General features: G+C 42.7%; 1 protein-coding gene across 1 annotated transcript in view; it reads left to right on the forward strand.

Annotated features, from left to right (window-relative positions):
- Positions 1-15,528, forward strand: part of LOC136449148 (zonadhesin-like) — a 49,044-nt gene that overhangs the window by 13,652 nt on the left and 19,864 nt on the right. The window contains exons 14-37 of the mRNA XM_066448999.1: positions 290-433; positions 1,065-1,274; positions 1,983-2,126; positions 2,606-2,779; positions 3,087-3,242; positions 3,761-3,958; positions 4,556-4,759; positions 5,242-5,445; positions 5,731-5,937; positions 6,410-6,607; positions 7,242-7,442; positions 8,144-8,338; positions 9,091-9,243; positions 9,932-10,038; positions 10,260-10,347; positions 10,575-10,766; positions 11,028-11,113; positions 11,321-11,441; positions 11,960-12,051; positions 12,595-12,697; positions 13,133-13,330; positions 13,527-13,730; positions 14,452-14,610; positions 15,075-15,245. Of these exons, the coding sequence (XP_066305096.1) occupies positions 290-433; positions 1,065-1,274; positions 1,983-2,126; positions 2,606-2,779; positions 3,087-3,242; positions 3,761-3,958; positions 4,556-4,759; positions 5,242-5,445; positions 5,731-5,937; positions 6,410-6,607; positions 7,242-7,442; positions 8,144-8,338; positions 9,091-9,243; positions 9,932-10,038; positions 10,260-10,347; positions 10,575-10,766; positions 11,028-11,113; positions 11,321-11,441; positions 11,960-12,051; positions 12,595-12,697; positions 13,133-13,330; positions 13,527-13,730; positions 14,452-14,610; positions 15,075-15,245 (3,909 nt within the window). The remainder of the gene's footprint in view (positions 1-289; positions 434-1,064; positions 1,275-1,982; positions 2,127-2,605; positions 2,780-3,086; positions 3,243-3,760; positions 3,959-4,555; positions 4,760-5,241; positions 5,446-5,730; positions 5,938-6,409; positions 6,608-7,241; positions 7,443-8,143; positions 8,339-9,090; positions 9,244-9,931; positions 10,039-10,259; positions 10,348-10,574; positions 10,767-11,027; positions 11,114-11,320; positions 11,442-11,959; positions 12,052-12,594; positions 12,698-13,132; positions 13,331-13,526; positions 13,731-14,451; positions 14,611-15,074; positions 15,246-15,528) is intronic.

The raw sequence follows: 15,528 nt of genomic DNA on the forward strand, positions 1-15,528 counted from the left end.
GTCATCTATATAGCTGGTATAGCTGCCCTTCAGCGTAACACACCTGAGAGCTGCACGTGGAATGGCAGCAGCTGGCTATATTACACCCAACAACATGTCACACCTAACTTTTGCACATCTAGCTGCAAGTTTTCATGTCCCTTCTGTACTTGGTGGCAATGAATTTTACTCTACAATAAAACATATCAACATGATAGTTCTAGGAAAATACAGATTTTTGAATATATCAATCCTAGTATGTTAACTCAGGAGACGTGAATGTCTCACTAACGTTGGGTTCTGCCAATAGAGCGGCCGGGAAGTTGCCCTGCCATCACCTTCGGCGATATCGGATCCTGTTCCACCACCTGCTACAGTGACTCTGACTGCTCCGGCATTTCCAAGTGCTGCTTCAACGGCTGTGGCAAAACTTGTGTCCATCCTGAGCCTGTTGGTAAGTCAAATATACGATGTGAGACAAAATGGGGAAGGCCTTGAATGTGTTTCCTTTTATCCAACCGAACCTTAGCAAAAAATCCGACGACCCTAACCTTTTCTTTGGTCAACCGCTGGCAGGAGATGTAAGATTTGACATCAGGGTGATGATCATGAACCAAAACAGAATTCCAACTTGTCATTCAAATTTTCATTTCACACCCTGTTGACACATAAAGGCTTTGAACAGTTGATGTAAGCACCATACTTATGTTCATTTTACTGATATACCTGTGCTTGTAGAATGTAACTTTATATCTGATAATAATATGCTGTTCAAAATACCTGTGGCCTGACTATAGGGACTTCAAGAAAATGGTTACAGTATGAACAGTCATTGTAGACCTGGTTATCATTACATGAACACTGAGTGGGTTCAATGGTAGAATAATCTACGGGATCACCAAAAAGGATTACAATTATGGTCCTTAATATGCATGGACAGACGGAGACAGTAATTTGACTACAAGTTGTTTGACTGTGAACTGTTCATGATATATTAGTTTTGTACTTTGTAAATTGTATACAATCACTTTATAGATTTTTGTCTGTTAAACGCTCACTCTTAAGCTTGCATCCACTTTCCACAGTCCATGAGGGTGAGTGCCCTGTCCAGTGGGAGAAGACATGCACCACGGAGGAGAACCAGTGTGAGGTGGATAATGACTGTATCGGCAGCCAGCGCTGCTGTAACAGTGGCTGTGGACTGCGCTGTATCTACCCAACTCAGACCAGGACCATCAAGTCTGACATCGAGAGCATTACTGTCAACGCCATCTTCACCGCCAGTATCACCAGGGGTAGGCTTTCCTCCGTCCTGCATTTGAAATACTGCAAAAGGGGAAATGTTTGTGGTTGTTTTATGTTCGCAGTTTTTCCGATGATTCTTTCACCTCAAACTTAAATCCACTGCAAATGTTTGCTCTTAGCACAGTAAATCCCTGCATGGTAGTGTTGACCACAAACTTAAAGCCACTGCAAACACTCCATTTTCTCCCTAATGCAAAATTAGATCCTTGCAATCATCTGCCCTTTCACAGTAGTACATTGTGGGGAGAGTACATTGTAATGTTGGACAGTTTGGATACAGTGTGTACATCCAATTTCTGGTTTTGTATTATAAAGAAATCCTGTTACAGTAGTAAACTGTAACATACTTTGCAGGATATATATAGCCACAGATAAAATAATTATGTGCTAATTCCTGCGTTTGCTAGTTCACATTATGCAATACCTCAGACGAAGGATTAGAAAGGAATTTGGAAAAGAATACTGGACACACTTCAATCTGTATATAGCCACTCTTTGGCATAACACATCAGCTTCACAGGCCACAGTGCAGCAGCAGCTGGTTGTATTACACTGAACGACCTGCTGTCACAGCTAATAACCTTAAAGTTTGCACATGTATCTACATGCAGCTGCAAACATTTTTATAGCTTCACAACATGTATATGATAAGCTTAAGGCTAATATTAATGATAGCTCCCTCTTCTTTTTTTATCCAGAAATGACCAGTGGACAGTGCCCCCACCCAGATAACCTGCAGTGTAACCACCTGAGTGAGTGCCTGCAGGATGAAGACTGCAGTGATGGCAGTATCTGCTGCAGCAACGGCTGTGGATTCACCTGCACCCCTCCTTGGACCATGGGTTCGTCATAGATTATGATTATGATTATGGTATTTAAGAATGAAGCCTTGGATGTACCGATACCAGGGTTCCCTTTTTTATTGTACTGTATATTGTCAGAACTCTGCCATAGTAGGTGAATTACTAGTATCGTTTTCTAATGTGTTGAACACAGTTTTCTTTTGTTACACGTCTCTTTTGATCACTAGTACCTCTAATGTCATATTAAGCAAAATTTTTTAGATACGTTTTCAATATACTGTAAATTCATTAACTTTTGCAGTGGACCAGGTTATATTTTGCAGTTGGAGGGAAAAAAGTATTTTGCAGTGTTTAAAATTTACAGTTGAAACAGTTCAAATCAGTAGTACAGATACTGCATCAGAAACACAATCATGTTTGCGGAGGTCACCGCAAAAGTCATGGATTCCGAAATAAAACCGCCATGAAAGCTTCAAGATTTACAGTTGTGCTCAGTATGTTGTCTTTGTTCACTGCAGAGAAATACGGCCAGTGCCCCATGACTTCCGCTGCGTTTGACAAGATCGGCTGCAGTCTGGAGTGTGACGGTGGGATGTGTAACCACCAGTGCAGTGATGACGGCGACTGCCCAGGATTCTCCAAGTGCTGCATGGACGGCTGCACCCGTGTCTGCGTCAACCCCTGGATGTTTGGTAAGCAGTCCTACCATATCTAACCTTTGCAATGTCTTTCCTTTTTTGTTGGTTTATCTAATATAGATGTTTTGCCCGAAGAAGAGTAAAGAGTAAAGTATTGTTTTGGGCTTGTCTGTCTGTGTGTGTGTTTGTGTGTGCATGCAATGCTGCACTGAAAACTAGTATACATCCTCATCGGATGCTGCTACTTTTGTCTACGGGAGTTGCGTTGTAGGATCCCAAAGCAAAGAGTTTGGGTGGAGTCTGCCAACTTTCATTCAGCCTTGTCCATTCCATCAGTCATCTGTCCATTCCATCCCCACAGTGCGTGATGGTCAGTGCCCCATGTGGACCCAGGAGGATATCCAGGAGTGCAGCAGCAGCTCAGAGTGCTCCAGCGACACTGACTGTACCTCGGAGAAGAAGTGCTGCAACACGCCCTGTGGAGGAACTGTCTGCAGCAAGCCTGTCACTGAGTCCTGTAAGTGCTAATAATGCACCATGTGACTATGTCACGCTTTTGTCTTAACCTACATGTAGCTGCAGTGCAAAGTAGAATCAGTCGTTATTGCCCTGAGAAAGGTGACACAGCTCTTGTATATACAATGTATGTGGTTGTGAATAGAAAAGAAGTTTACTGTAATTATTATAACTTTGTTACTCAGTCATTTGCCAACCTGATGAAATCTTTCATGGATCACACTCTTACATATGTATTATCTCTGGAATTACATACTGCAGCATTCATTTTGAATATTCTGTGATGTACAGTAAGTGGTAAATAAGCAAACTGTTGTTTCACCATTATTGATTATGATGAATCCATGGATCCTTGTACTTTAACGGCCAATTCATTTGGGGAGATGAAATGCTTCTGCTGGAGCGACGCAAATTTTTTCTGCTCACTGCTGATGTACGTTATTGCATTATGGCAAAAATGCCAACTGTAGTCACTTTGTCAAAAACATGACTGGACCTGTATGACTGTTAATTTCTTAGTGGACACATGCACCTTCCAAGGCTTGACCCATCACCATGGTGACATGTGGAGCCCCGATGTCTGCACCGTCTGCAAGTGTGTGACCGGAGTGACCCGCTGCACTCCTCTACATTGTGATGCCATCCCGGCTGGCTGCTCTCCCGTCCACGTGGACGGCCAGTGTTGTCCGTCCATCCAGTGTGAAACTAGTGCTGAAGGTAGGAGAGTCATAACAGACTGTACTGCTGTAGTTATCATCGAGATCTAAATTAAGCCCGCCATTTGGTCCATAATAGGTGCTTCTCCCATTGGGTCAGTTAGTTCACACTCTAAGTGAGCAATCAAGCTGGTCTCAATCATGTAGCCTGTAACCTTGGAGTGGTTTTTTGGCTCACACATTGATGTGACCATCATCAATCCAGGCTGTTATCACTCCTATGGAGGAACCCCTCCCTTGACTGACTCCAGTCTTTTCAGTTTCAGTTTATATAGTCAGCCAGGAATACATTTCGCCTGGTGGCAAAGATTCCTGGGGGGATTTCTGTGTCTTGCAGTTGACCATTGAGTAACAATATAATGCATCATCATGCCAATTGGCATCATCAGTCCTTTAATTGTATCATGAACTGAGTCCTATCTTAGATAACCCAACAGAATAGATATCTATAACTACATAATATAATAGTTATATCTTCACCATTAGGCTGTGAATCAATTACACTGAAAGCATCGTCAATGTTCTGGTAGTTTTAGGTGTTAAGATTTGAAAAGTTAGTCTTGTTGGCCTGAATTTAAAAAGTGTGTCTTCCTACCAGCTGATTGGTGTGAAGACGAGCGCATGGTGAGGCACATGCATGGCGAGCGGTGGTCCCTGGACAGCTGCAGCTACTGTGAATGCATCCACGGGCAGATCACCTGCTCCCAGTACACCTGCACCAGCGACGTGATGAGGAACACCACCGGCTGCACTGTCAAGCACGTTCCCGGCAGGTGCTGTCCTGAGGTGGTCTGTCAGGACCGTAAGTCTTCTGTCTTCTTTTCTATACCCTCAAACAACCTTAGTATGGGGTATCACTGAAGGGATGGGGGTGTGTGCAGGGATTATGGCAACCCAGCCCTAAAGGCCTGTACTGTCTCTAATTGCACATTGAAAAATCTTTGTCTGCTGGGATTAACTGATATTTGAGATCATGGCTTCCTGTGGTTTGCCTTCGGGCAGGTTTAAGGTATTGATCTGTGGGTACGTTAAAACGTGTGATATTTTGTGACGGGCACCTCTCTTCTATCAGAAAGGAGAAGCAATTGTAGGCCTGCAATTATTGACGCATGAAATAAGAGGCACAAAAGTCAGTGAACAACACAAAATATCTCTTTGGCCCTCATATTTCAGTAGGGATCATTGATCTTACAGACTATGCACAGTTAATCCAATTTTACCAGAGAACCTCTAGAGCAAATTCCATGTCTCATAATGAAAAATCATCCCATCTGTTCTCTCCAGGCTGCATCGATCACTACGGCCACCTGCGCTATGAGAACGACATGTGGTACGTGGATGCCTGCACCATGTGCTCCTGTGTCAATGGGAAGACGGAGTGCACTGAGGAGCGGTCCAGCTGCTCCGTGCCAGAGGAGCTGCACCCTGACTGTACCCTGGAGAAGGTACCTGGGCAGTGCTGTCCCAACGTGAACTGCCCTGTGGAAGGTAAATAATGGCGTGGTCTTGCTTGTCTCTACCTGGTGACCATAAGCCAAGTGGCTTAGGGCTAGACTCTGTTATGAGATCTTGCCAAGAATCCTGTAATTCTTGGCTTGACGTTGTGTCCTTTGGAAAGGTACTTAACACAACTTTCCTCACTCCACCCAGGTGTAAATATGGGTTGGGGAGCCTAGCCCTTTGTAGTTATTGAGTCTTTGGCTAGTTAGGTACATTGTAGCTTTGGCAGTATGTTTTTATATACCCTAATGTAATAAAATCAAATCTGTGCAGGTCGCAAGATGAGCTGTTCTCTGGAGGATAGGGAAGTTGGACACATGAGCACCTGGAGGCCCAACTCCTGCACCATGTGTGAGTGTCGGGATGGACAGGACTTCTGTGCCAACATCGACTGTCCCGCCTTCTCCAACCCCCTGTTCTCTGACTGCATCAAGGTCTACGTGAATGGGAAGTGCTGTCCTGAGACCATCTGTAACAAAGGTCAGACAACACAATGTTTATGGATTTATTTGGACTTCAGTCATGTATTCTGTACATGTATGTTTGTTAAACTTTGTCTGAACCTTGCCTTCTTCTTATGACCTCAATGTAAAGCTGCCTGCAAGCCGATTTGAGCTTTTCATTTAAAATTTTGAACAAACAAGTACATTTGTGATGAATTGTATTCCCATGCAGAAATGGTTGTTTCCAAAAATCACAAGAAATTAAATTGCTGTGGGCTAATCAACTGATCCTTACTTTCCATCACACTTCCATTCAACCAATGACAGTATGGCAATTAGCGGTTCAACCAATGAGAGAATAGCTGCATATCTGCATTTCTTTTTTTTTTTTTTGGATTTCTACGTTTAGACGGAGGTAGGCAGTGCGGATTTGTCTATACACACATTTTGCACAAGTTTCATTTTCCCAGTTGTTCTACATGTATTTCTAATTCCTTACACGCATGCAGCTGAAGTTTGTACCTGGGAAGGCCAGACGTTCTTCGAAGGTGAGATGTGGCAGCCAGAAACCTGCAGCACCTGCCAGTGCATCGGAGGAACGACCCGCTGCACCCAGACCACGTGTCCAGTCACCCCGCCCAGCTGCCAGGCCGTTCCTGTCAACGGAAAATGTTGTCCAGATATAGTGTGCCAGCCCCATCTTCATTGTAAGTCTCCTTGATATGCTGTAAATGCCTTTAAGTTCGCAGGGATTTGATTTTAGGATGGAGAAAAGGGATCTTTTTGCAGTGGTTTCGAGTTTGCAGTTGAAACAATGTGGTACACAAGCAAAAGACAGGAGAAGCATTTCTTCACTGTTTTTAAGTTCGCTGTAAAGAATGAGGTCACCACGAAAACCTCAATTAACAAAAAATCACCATGAAAATTTCAACATTTACATATTGATTGTACAGTACACAGTAACCTATTTGCCTATATCAGCCTCAGTAATGCTTGGCAATGTTACCATGGCCAATACTCACCAAAAAGATTATCGTAGGATTGAAATTAAAAGCTGAAATGAATTTTGTTCTGTACCGCACCTATTTGTGCAGGTTATCATTCTGCCAGAACAGTTATTCAAATTCACACATTTAAGATGTGCTTGTATGTCCCTTTGTTTGCAAAACTATTTTTGCTTTCATTTGTAACTCACCAACAGGTTTTATTTCATGATAACACCAGTCCTACTAGATTTCTATTATGAATCTATGATTGTTTATCAATAGTTGTTCACACAGTATTTTTTAATTGTTCATCCACCTACATAATATTATGTACCTGTGCTTACTGTACCAACAGCTCCTGTGTGCAAGGACACTGAAGTGATGCACCGTGAGGGAGACAGCTGGCACCTGTCGGACTGTCAGGTGTGCACCTGCAGGAATGGCCAGACGTCCTGCTCCACCATGGACTGCCCTGTGACTGTAGCTGCGCCCGGCTGCCACCTGGTGCGGGTGCCTGGCCGCTGCTGCCCCATGCAGATCTGCAGGCACCAGGCTGGTAAGGAACTTTTTTTTCTTGGCAACACCTCAGTGGTGGAGCCTTAATGTAATATTCCTGTGAATAATGTCATTGGGTTGGTGCACGTAAATGACTGAATAGCAACATTCTTTATTGTATTTTTTTACACAACTGCATATTCACCTGCAGGAGCTGACATTTCTACAACCATCTGTCACCTTCCTCTAGGCAATAATGACTGCGTCTACTTTGCACTGCAGCTAGGTGTCACTGCTAACATATGCGGTCGCAAAATAATTAAAATGCAAATGTTAAATATAATAATGATAATGTGACTGTCACAGTACTTAACTTTTGAGACTGCACCTGTAAGTCTGCAGCAGCGCTACCTAGCTGCAGTGTGAAACAAAACCAGTCATTATTGCCCAGAGAAAGACGACAGACAGTCACTGAAACCTCAGCCCTTGTAGATATTGGCTGTGGATAAAGAACATTTAATTATTTGATAACATTACAGCTCTGGTGTAAGTGCATTAGATTTTTGGGAGTCTCCCTTGGGTATGATAGAGCAGGAAAGGCATTTGCTGCTTTGTTGATACATTTTATTATACATCTTAAATTAGTAATCCTTGTTTTTTCATTGTGAAAGTTATCACATTTGGATAATGATTACTATTCATATCTGCTTATGTCGTCAAGTGGAATATCCTTTTTTGATAATTTGAGTTGCTCCACCACAGATGCCAGCTGCACTGTTGAGGAGACTGAGCTGACCTACCAGCACGGCGCCACCTGGCAGAAGGACAGCTGCACTACATGTGCCTGTGTGAAGGGCGTGATCTCCTGTATGAAGCAGACCTGCACAGTTCCCAGGGAGGGCTGTGTCGTGGAGGAGGTGGAGGGACAGTGCTGTCCTAAGGTCAACTGTCTTAAAGGTATGGATCAGTTCAGAAATGGTGGAGATTACTGTAAATGAGTCTGTTTGCAGAGATTTAATTCAGAGAAAATGGAGTGCTCCTGGTGGTTTCAATGCAGACAGAACAAGCATTTTTGCGATGGTGAAGAGGTCATCACAAAAACAGTGTACATTAAAGCACTCCAAAAATGTATCCATTTTACAGTACACAGTTACTAAGCAGTATTTGTGTACATCAGCCTCAGTTTCCCATGCTTGGTAATGTAACCAGTGCTGGCTGCAAAAATTTCAACATTTACAGTACTTGAAGTTGTACAGTATCCCCTAGGAGGACATGCTGTAATTCTTGAAATAGTTGCTGTGGTTTTACATATCATACGTACATTGTACATACTCATTGCAAACTCATCACTTTAGTTTAACATGTGCTATATGTCTTGCATTGTGTTACTACTGTTTCAACCGCAGACTGACGACACCAAAAAGGCTTTCCCCTTCTCATGCCAACTTAAAGTCTCTGGGAACTTAAATTTATTAACTTCAAGCATTGACACAACAAGCTAAATCACTTTCCAATAGTGTTCAGGCTACGTCACTTTTAACGGGACTTAGACTTGAAACTTTTTCATAACCTTACTAACCAGTAACCAGCCTTACTAACCAGTAACCAGCCTCACTAACCAGTAAGTAACTAGCCTTACTAACCAGTTGCCAGTCGTACTACCCAGTAACCAGCCTTACTAACCAGATGATGTTGTGTTTGTTGAACAGAAAAACTGGGAAGCTGCCCCATCCCCCTGTTTGACTTCTTGTACGAGTCTGACGACTGCGTTGATGAGTGTGCGGAAGATACCGACTGCATGGGTCCATCCAAGTGCTGCTACAACGGCTGCAGTCTGACGTGCGCAAAGCCCTGGATTGATAGTAAGACATTTCATGTGACAAATATACATATATAAAAATATACAATGCTTTCAATCAATGACAGTGATGTGCCCAATGCTCTTGAAACATAAATTGAAGCATAAAAAAACATAAAACACATCTTCTGGTGACAAAGAAGGCAAGGAAATGTAACGGTAATCAGTATCATGATGTTCCCCAGGATTCTGTGCCGTTTTCCTTGCTGCAGAGGTAGACAGCACAGCAGTATGTGTAGGTGCCCGACAGCAGCACTATTTACTGAAGAACATTACCTGTGTTACAGAATGATCTAGATTGTGTTTCCTGTAAGCTGCAATGGCCATGTGAAGAGCAGGGGTAGACAGCACAACATTGCATTGAGATGTGTTATAGCACCACTATGTGCTTTACAACACAGTGTTACAGAATGATCATTTAGCATTGTTTCCTACATAGTCTCTGTGGACAGTAGGGGTAGAAGCAAAAGCAGTATGTGTAGATGCGTGACAGCAGCACTTTATACTATAATTATAATAATAGAACAAAGCTGTGTTACAGAATGACCTTGATCTGTGTTCCCTATAAGCCCAGGAGACAGCACGGCAAATTGAATGCATCCAGATGTGTAACAGAAGCACTGTCATTGTGCTTTAAAATACAGAGTCTGAGTGTATAGTTACAGAATGACCTTGAGCTGTGTTTCCTGTAGGCTGTGTGGACAGCAACGGTAGACAGCGCAGCAGTGGAGACGTGTGGCAGCAGGATTCCTGCACCGTGTGCTCTTGTGTCAACAACCAGTCTGTCTGCACCCCGCAGGTACAGTAACTGTTCCCTTCACTTTGGGAACAGAGAAAAAGTACAAACTGGCAATGATGTCAAATGGCTTAGTGGCTATGCTACTCAGTGGGCGCGAGATTGAGAGGCCACCATTTTAGGGTTAAGTATCTAATTGAGAATAATTACTATGTTAACGCTGCATATGGGAAGGCAGTACTGTAAAGCCCAACCTTCAGCTTTAACTGGTCTTTCACCTCTAGGAGTGCCCCCGTGCCCCCAATGGCTGCACCACTCGTCACGTTGAGGGACAGTGCTGTCCAACCATCATCTGTGAGGAGCAAGAAAACAGTAAGATTAACCTGATAGTGCAATAGACTAATCCTATAGCCCCGCCAACCTTTGTCAAAGCGTGAAAAAAAAAAAACATAGAAAATTTATTGCAAATATTTCACAGACACTCTCTCATTGGTCAAACAGCTAGTTGCCGTGCCGTCATAGATTGGACTGTTAATTTGGATGGAGGGTGTCAGGATCGGTCTATAAGCTGATAATGGTGTTTGTTGTCCTGTTTGCAGAGGCCACCTGTCTGGTGGAAGGTGTGACCTACACCCACGGCAGCTCCTGGATGTCGGACAGCTGCACCATGTGTACCTGTATGTTTGGCCGCAGCGACTGTAACCGTATGGGGTGTCCTGCCATGCAGAAGACTGGCTGCCGTAGCGTGTACATCCCCGGACAGTGCTGCCCTGAGACATTCTGCCAGGAAGGTGGGGGGACAATCACTGTATTCACCTTTCAAACAGTATGGAAGCATTCAAATGCAAATTCATCTGTGATGGTGGTTAACATAATGATTATAGATATTTTTATTCCCTTTTTTCCGTTCACAAATTGAAGTCTTAAATCGTTCTTTATGAATTGGTAGGTTTTTCATATGCCAATGACTGATAAAGCTTCAAAAACATTGTACACTGCACGGGTTCACATAAAATTGTGTTGTAACAGTTGTTTTTTTCATGTCCCTACAGCTGGCAGCTGCATGGTTGAGGGAGTTATGTACCTGGATGGAGAGAGTTTCCACACTGACGCCTGTACCACCTGTCTCTGCAGGAAGGTTAGCAACAAACTTCATTCACTACGTTTTCAACAAACATTCTACAGCAAAAATTGTAGACAAGTATAGACACCCAATGATGCCAGATTTTTCTAGACATTGGTCAGGTGTATTCTCCCAAAGTCTCAGTCAGTATTTTTACTAAGCAGCTCAGACTTTCATGGAGATGGATATAACAGTAACAATACTATTATTCTTTTGCAACAGGGACAGACCTACTGCCAGGTCCAGTCCTGCCCTGCTATCCCAGAGGGATGTCAGCCCATCACAACCGAGACAACTGATCACCCACAGTGCTGCCCCAACATCACATGTCCACTTCAGTCTGGTGAGTCTGCTGTATTCTCTTCTGCCAATGAGAAATGGGGTTATCAGGGTTGTCTTCCAGCTTTAAATTTTTTCTGTCCCTTTCATTGTTTGGGAGCACAGTCATGTTATTAGTTTTCGTCGTTAAATCTGTAATTTTAAGCTTACCAAAACACATTTTCATCAATTCCATGTCATGAACTTTTTTGGAAGGACAGGGTGAAATTTTCTTCCCTCCCAGCAAGCAAATTCCGCTCCGGGATGGAGGGACGGGTCCTGCATACAGCCCTGCTTGTTATTTGATATTGGCACTTTTTAACGCACCGATAGGAGTATAGTAACTGTTACAGTACATAATTTTATGGAAGAAATATACAAAATTGAATCCCAGTGAACTTAATGCATTAAGCCTTTAGTTCAATCCTTTAATTGATTGCTATTGAGTATAAAAGTCCTGAACTGTTTCTGTCAGATCAATACATCATCCATGCACTAACCTAGAGGTCTATGATTAACTTGAAGTTATCTTTGTGTTCCCAGCACCCACCTGTCTGTACAGGGGAATCGACTACAGGAGTGGAGAACAGTGGATGTCTGATGCCTGCACCATGTGTACCTGTGAGGATCAGCAGGTCAGGGTTTGTTTCTCAGAGTCTTGCAACAGGAGCAGCTATGTTCTTATTACTGTACTAAAAGGAGACTGATTCAGAAGTGTTTGCAGTGTTTTTATGTTGAATTTTCCAGTTTTTGTGGGAACCTATTTGCCGCGAACCTAAAAACAATACTGCAAAAATTTTTGTTCAGTCTTCTACCCACCTACATCTAGATCTGTTTCAACCGCAAACTTAAAACCACTGCAAACATTCCATTTTCATTCCATTTTCTCCCTACAAAAGCAAATAGCTGCAAACATTTTACAGTATCAGGCTTGAGAACCAAGAATGTATCTCATGGATTACCAAAAGATAACAGATTAATACCATCTGTTACATGTATGTGGAGCATCACACTTGTCGATAAGAGTAGGGGTCTGCCCTGGTGTGCTCTGGCCAACATTATCAGCCATCAAAACATCTTTAACCTTCAACTCAGTAGAGATGCCGGCTGCTGTAAATTACCTTTTAGCTTAATAAATACATGGCATCTTCTGTAATTTTCATTGTTTCTTATGACAGGTGACCTGCAATACCACTAGCTGTCCCACAATGACCTTTGCACCAGGCTGCCGTGCCGTCCGTGTGCCTGGGCAGTGTTGTCCTGACATAAACTGCAGGGATGGTAAGTGACATACAGGAAATGGTTATCAGGAACATCATCTAACATTCAGCAACAAGTTGATGATGATACTGGATTATGACAAAATTATTTCACTGTATTGAAGTCAGGAAGAAAATTAGGAAAGTGTGCTATTTAGTGGGATTTGAAAATGAGTTATACATTGTAGATGAATCAAAGAGAAAACTAACCATGATGTTCTAACAACAGTTGGTAGTTTCCATTATATTAAAACAGCCTATTTACATAATGTATTGAAAGAACTGACAGTGATTTATAGTACATCTTATTATTAATGACCCCCCTCAGATTTTGTTGGTCATATTTATTTCCAATTAAGATTTCCACCTAAACATGTCCATTTGTTGTCAGCAACCAATTGCATGTAAACTAAGTGTTTAAGAAATTGTAGGAGATACATGATGATGCCTCCTGCAGTTCACAGCTGCCTGGAAGGTGGCGTGAAGTTCCTGAACGGGGAGCAGTGGCAGAATGACAGCTGCACCAGCTGCCGCTGTGAACACGGCAGGACCATCTGCAGCAGCACCTCCTGTGCCCCCGCGCCCACCGGCTGTAAGCTGGGCAAGCACATGCCTGGTCAGTGCTGCCCCAACGTTGTCTGCCCCACACAGAGTGGTAAGCGCACATTCAAATTCATCAACTCTGAATCCTTCCGAAGCTTGGTAGTCTTTTCAGTGATGTGATTACGCTTGTGGCGGAATACCTGGTAATCTGGACAAGTCACAGTCTTCTGACACAGTTTTGGACTATATTTTAGTTTTCCAATGTGTGTACTAGTTCTGAGTGTTGTTTTATGGTGTTCACCATCAAGGCCCGACTTGTGTTGATACCATCGACATGGAGGAGACTCAGTTCACCCACGGAGAGTCCTGGCAGAGGAACCCCTGCACCACCTGCACCTGCATGAATGGTAGAGTCCGCTGCCACACCCAGAGCTGCCCCATGACTCTGGAGAACGGCTGCAGGGCTGTACATGTGCAGGGACAGTGCTGCCCCAATGTGGTCTGTAACGAAGGTAATTAAAGTTTAACTTAAGTAGTAGAATTGCTGGAGAATATACGTTAACATATCAAAAGATACAATATTATGTGATACGTTAATATTGAATGAGTAAATGAATGGATGGATGAATGAATGAATGGGTGCATGAATGAATGAATGAATGAATGAATGTATGAAGAAACAAATGAACAAATAAAAAACTTATTGAAGTCTCAGTACAATAGGGATGAATAAACAAATAAATGAATATGAAAATGAATGGATGGTTAGGGTCAATTAAGTAACAACTTAAATGATTGAAAGAATGAATGAATTATTTTGTTGATACATTTTAACTTTCCATTCAGTTGTGATTAGTAAAGCCCCTGTCACACATTGAGGACCTTCCGACCACTCCCCAGCCAAGGTCTTTGCTGGGTTGGGACTAGCCTGGAATCCATCCTATTCTAGCTCCAGATCGCTTCGCGGATCACATCTAAGAAGAATATAACTTTCCAGAAATTTGATTTGTCAAAATTCATAGTTGCCTGTCACAGATGACTTTAAAAGACTAGTAGTAGGCAAGCTCATACCAACCAACTCCCAACCACAGATGACCTTGGTCATGACGTACCTTTGGGAGACTCCGGTCGGCTATTTGTGATAGGGGCTTATGGTCTCATTCTTGCACAGTATTTGATGCACCTATAAAGTATCAGGGATAGGGTTTTTAACAGGTTGTATTAATCTTGCAGGTAAGCTTGGGCAGTGCCCCATCGTCACCCCCACCCTGATTGAAGAGATGTCCATGATGGACAGCTGTGTGACAGACTCCGACTGCGCTGGAACAACAAAGTGTTGCCACAACGGATACGCCTTTACCTGCATCCGTCCCTGGATCCTGGAGAAGCCTGGTGAATATCAATTTTAGAGTGATAAATGTATTGATAACTTCATAACTTCTCACTATGTAAGGATTAAACTGAGTGTTTCAAGTCTAGCAGTTTGCCACAAAATCATCACAGCATGTTGGCTAACATAAGTATTTGGAAACAATGAATTTTAAACTTGGAATGGAAAATCTACAACAACTTGGAAGACAAATTTAAAGCTTTCTTCAACTGTTGTTGCCCAAATATGAGCATATCGGAGTTGATTAATATCCTAAATGCTACATCTGATTTTTTTTTTTTTCAAATCAGAAGAAAATTGAATCTGTAGCTGTAAGTCTGAGAACTAACTTCAAATTATTGCGCTCTTACAAAACAACATTAACTTCCAGTGTGAGTCATAATTTTTTTCAGATTCCTCACTCATATTTTGTGAGATTCTTTTGCCTGGTTTACCAAGACACTAATTTCCGCCTATGTACCACTAGGTGTTTGTCCCGCCATGACCCCATACACCAGCTCTGCTACTGTCTGTAACATGGAGTGCAGCACCGACATGGACTGTGTGGAGAGCCACAAGTGCTGCGGAGATGGCTGCATCAAGACATGTGTGCCTGCTGTCATGGAGGTTCAACAGACCTTCACCAGGCAGCTGACAGGTCAGTTAAAACTAGTGTAGATCAGAAGCAGAGCTGTCTCCAGGACCCGTCCCTCCATCCCGGGACGGAAATTTGCCTGTTGGGACAGACAAAAATTTCATCCCGTCCATCCCAAAAAATCTGAACTTCATGACATTGAAATGATGAAAATGTATTTTTATAAGCTTGAGATGACAATTCTACATCATTGAGTTGATAAATTTGTTTTCCTTGCTTGAAAATACCAATATTACTACCAATAGTTATGTTCAAGTCAAAGGTCTTGATAGATATGTAAGAATGC

This window comes from Branchiostoma lanceolatum, chromosome 14 (genome assembly GCF_035083965.1).
Source record: "Branchiostoma lanceolatum isolate klBraLanc5 chromosome 14, klBraLanc5.hap2, whole genome shotgun sequence".
NCBI classification, from domain to species: domain Eukaryota; kingdom Metazoa; phylum Chordata; class Leptocardii; order Amphioxiformes; family Branchiostomatidae; genus Branchiostoma; species Branchiostoma lanceolatum.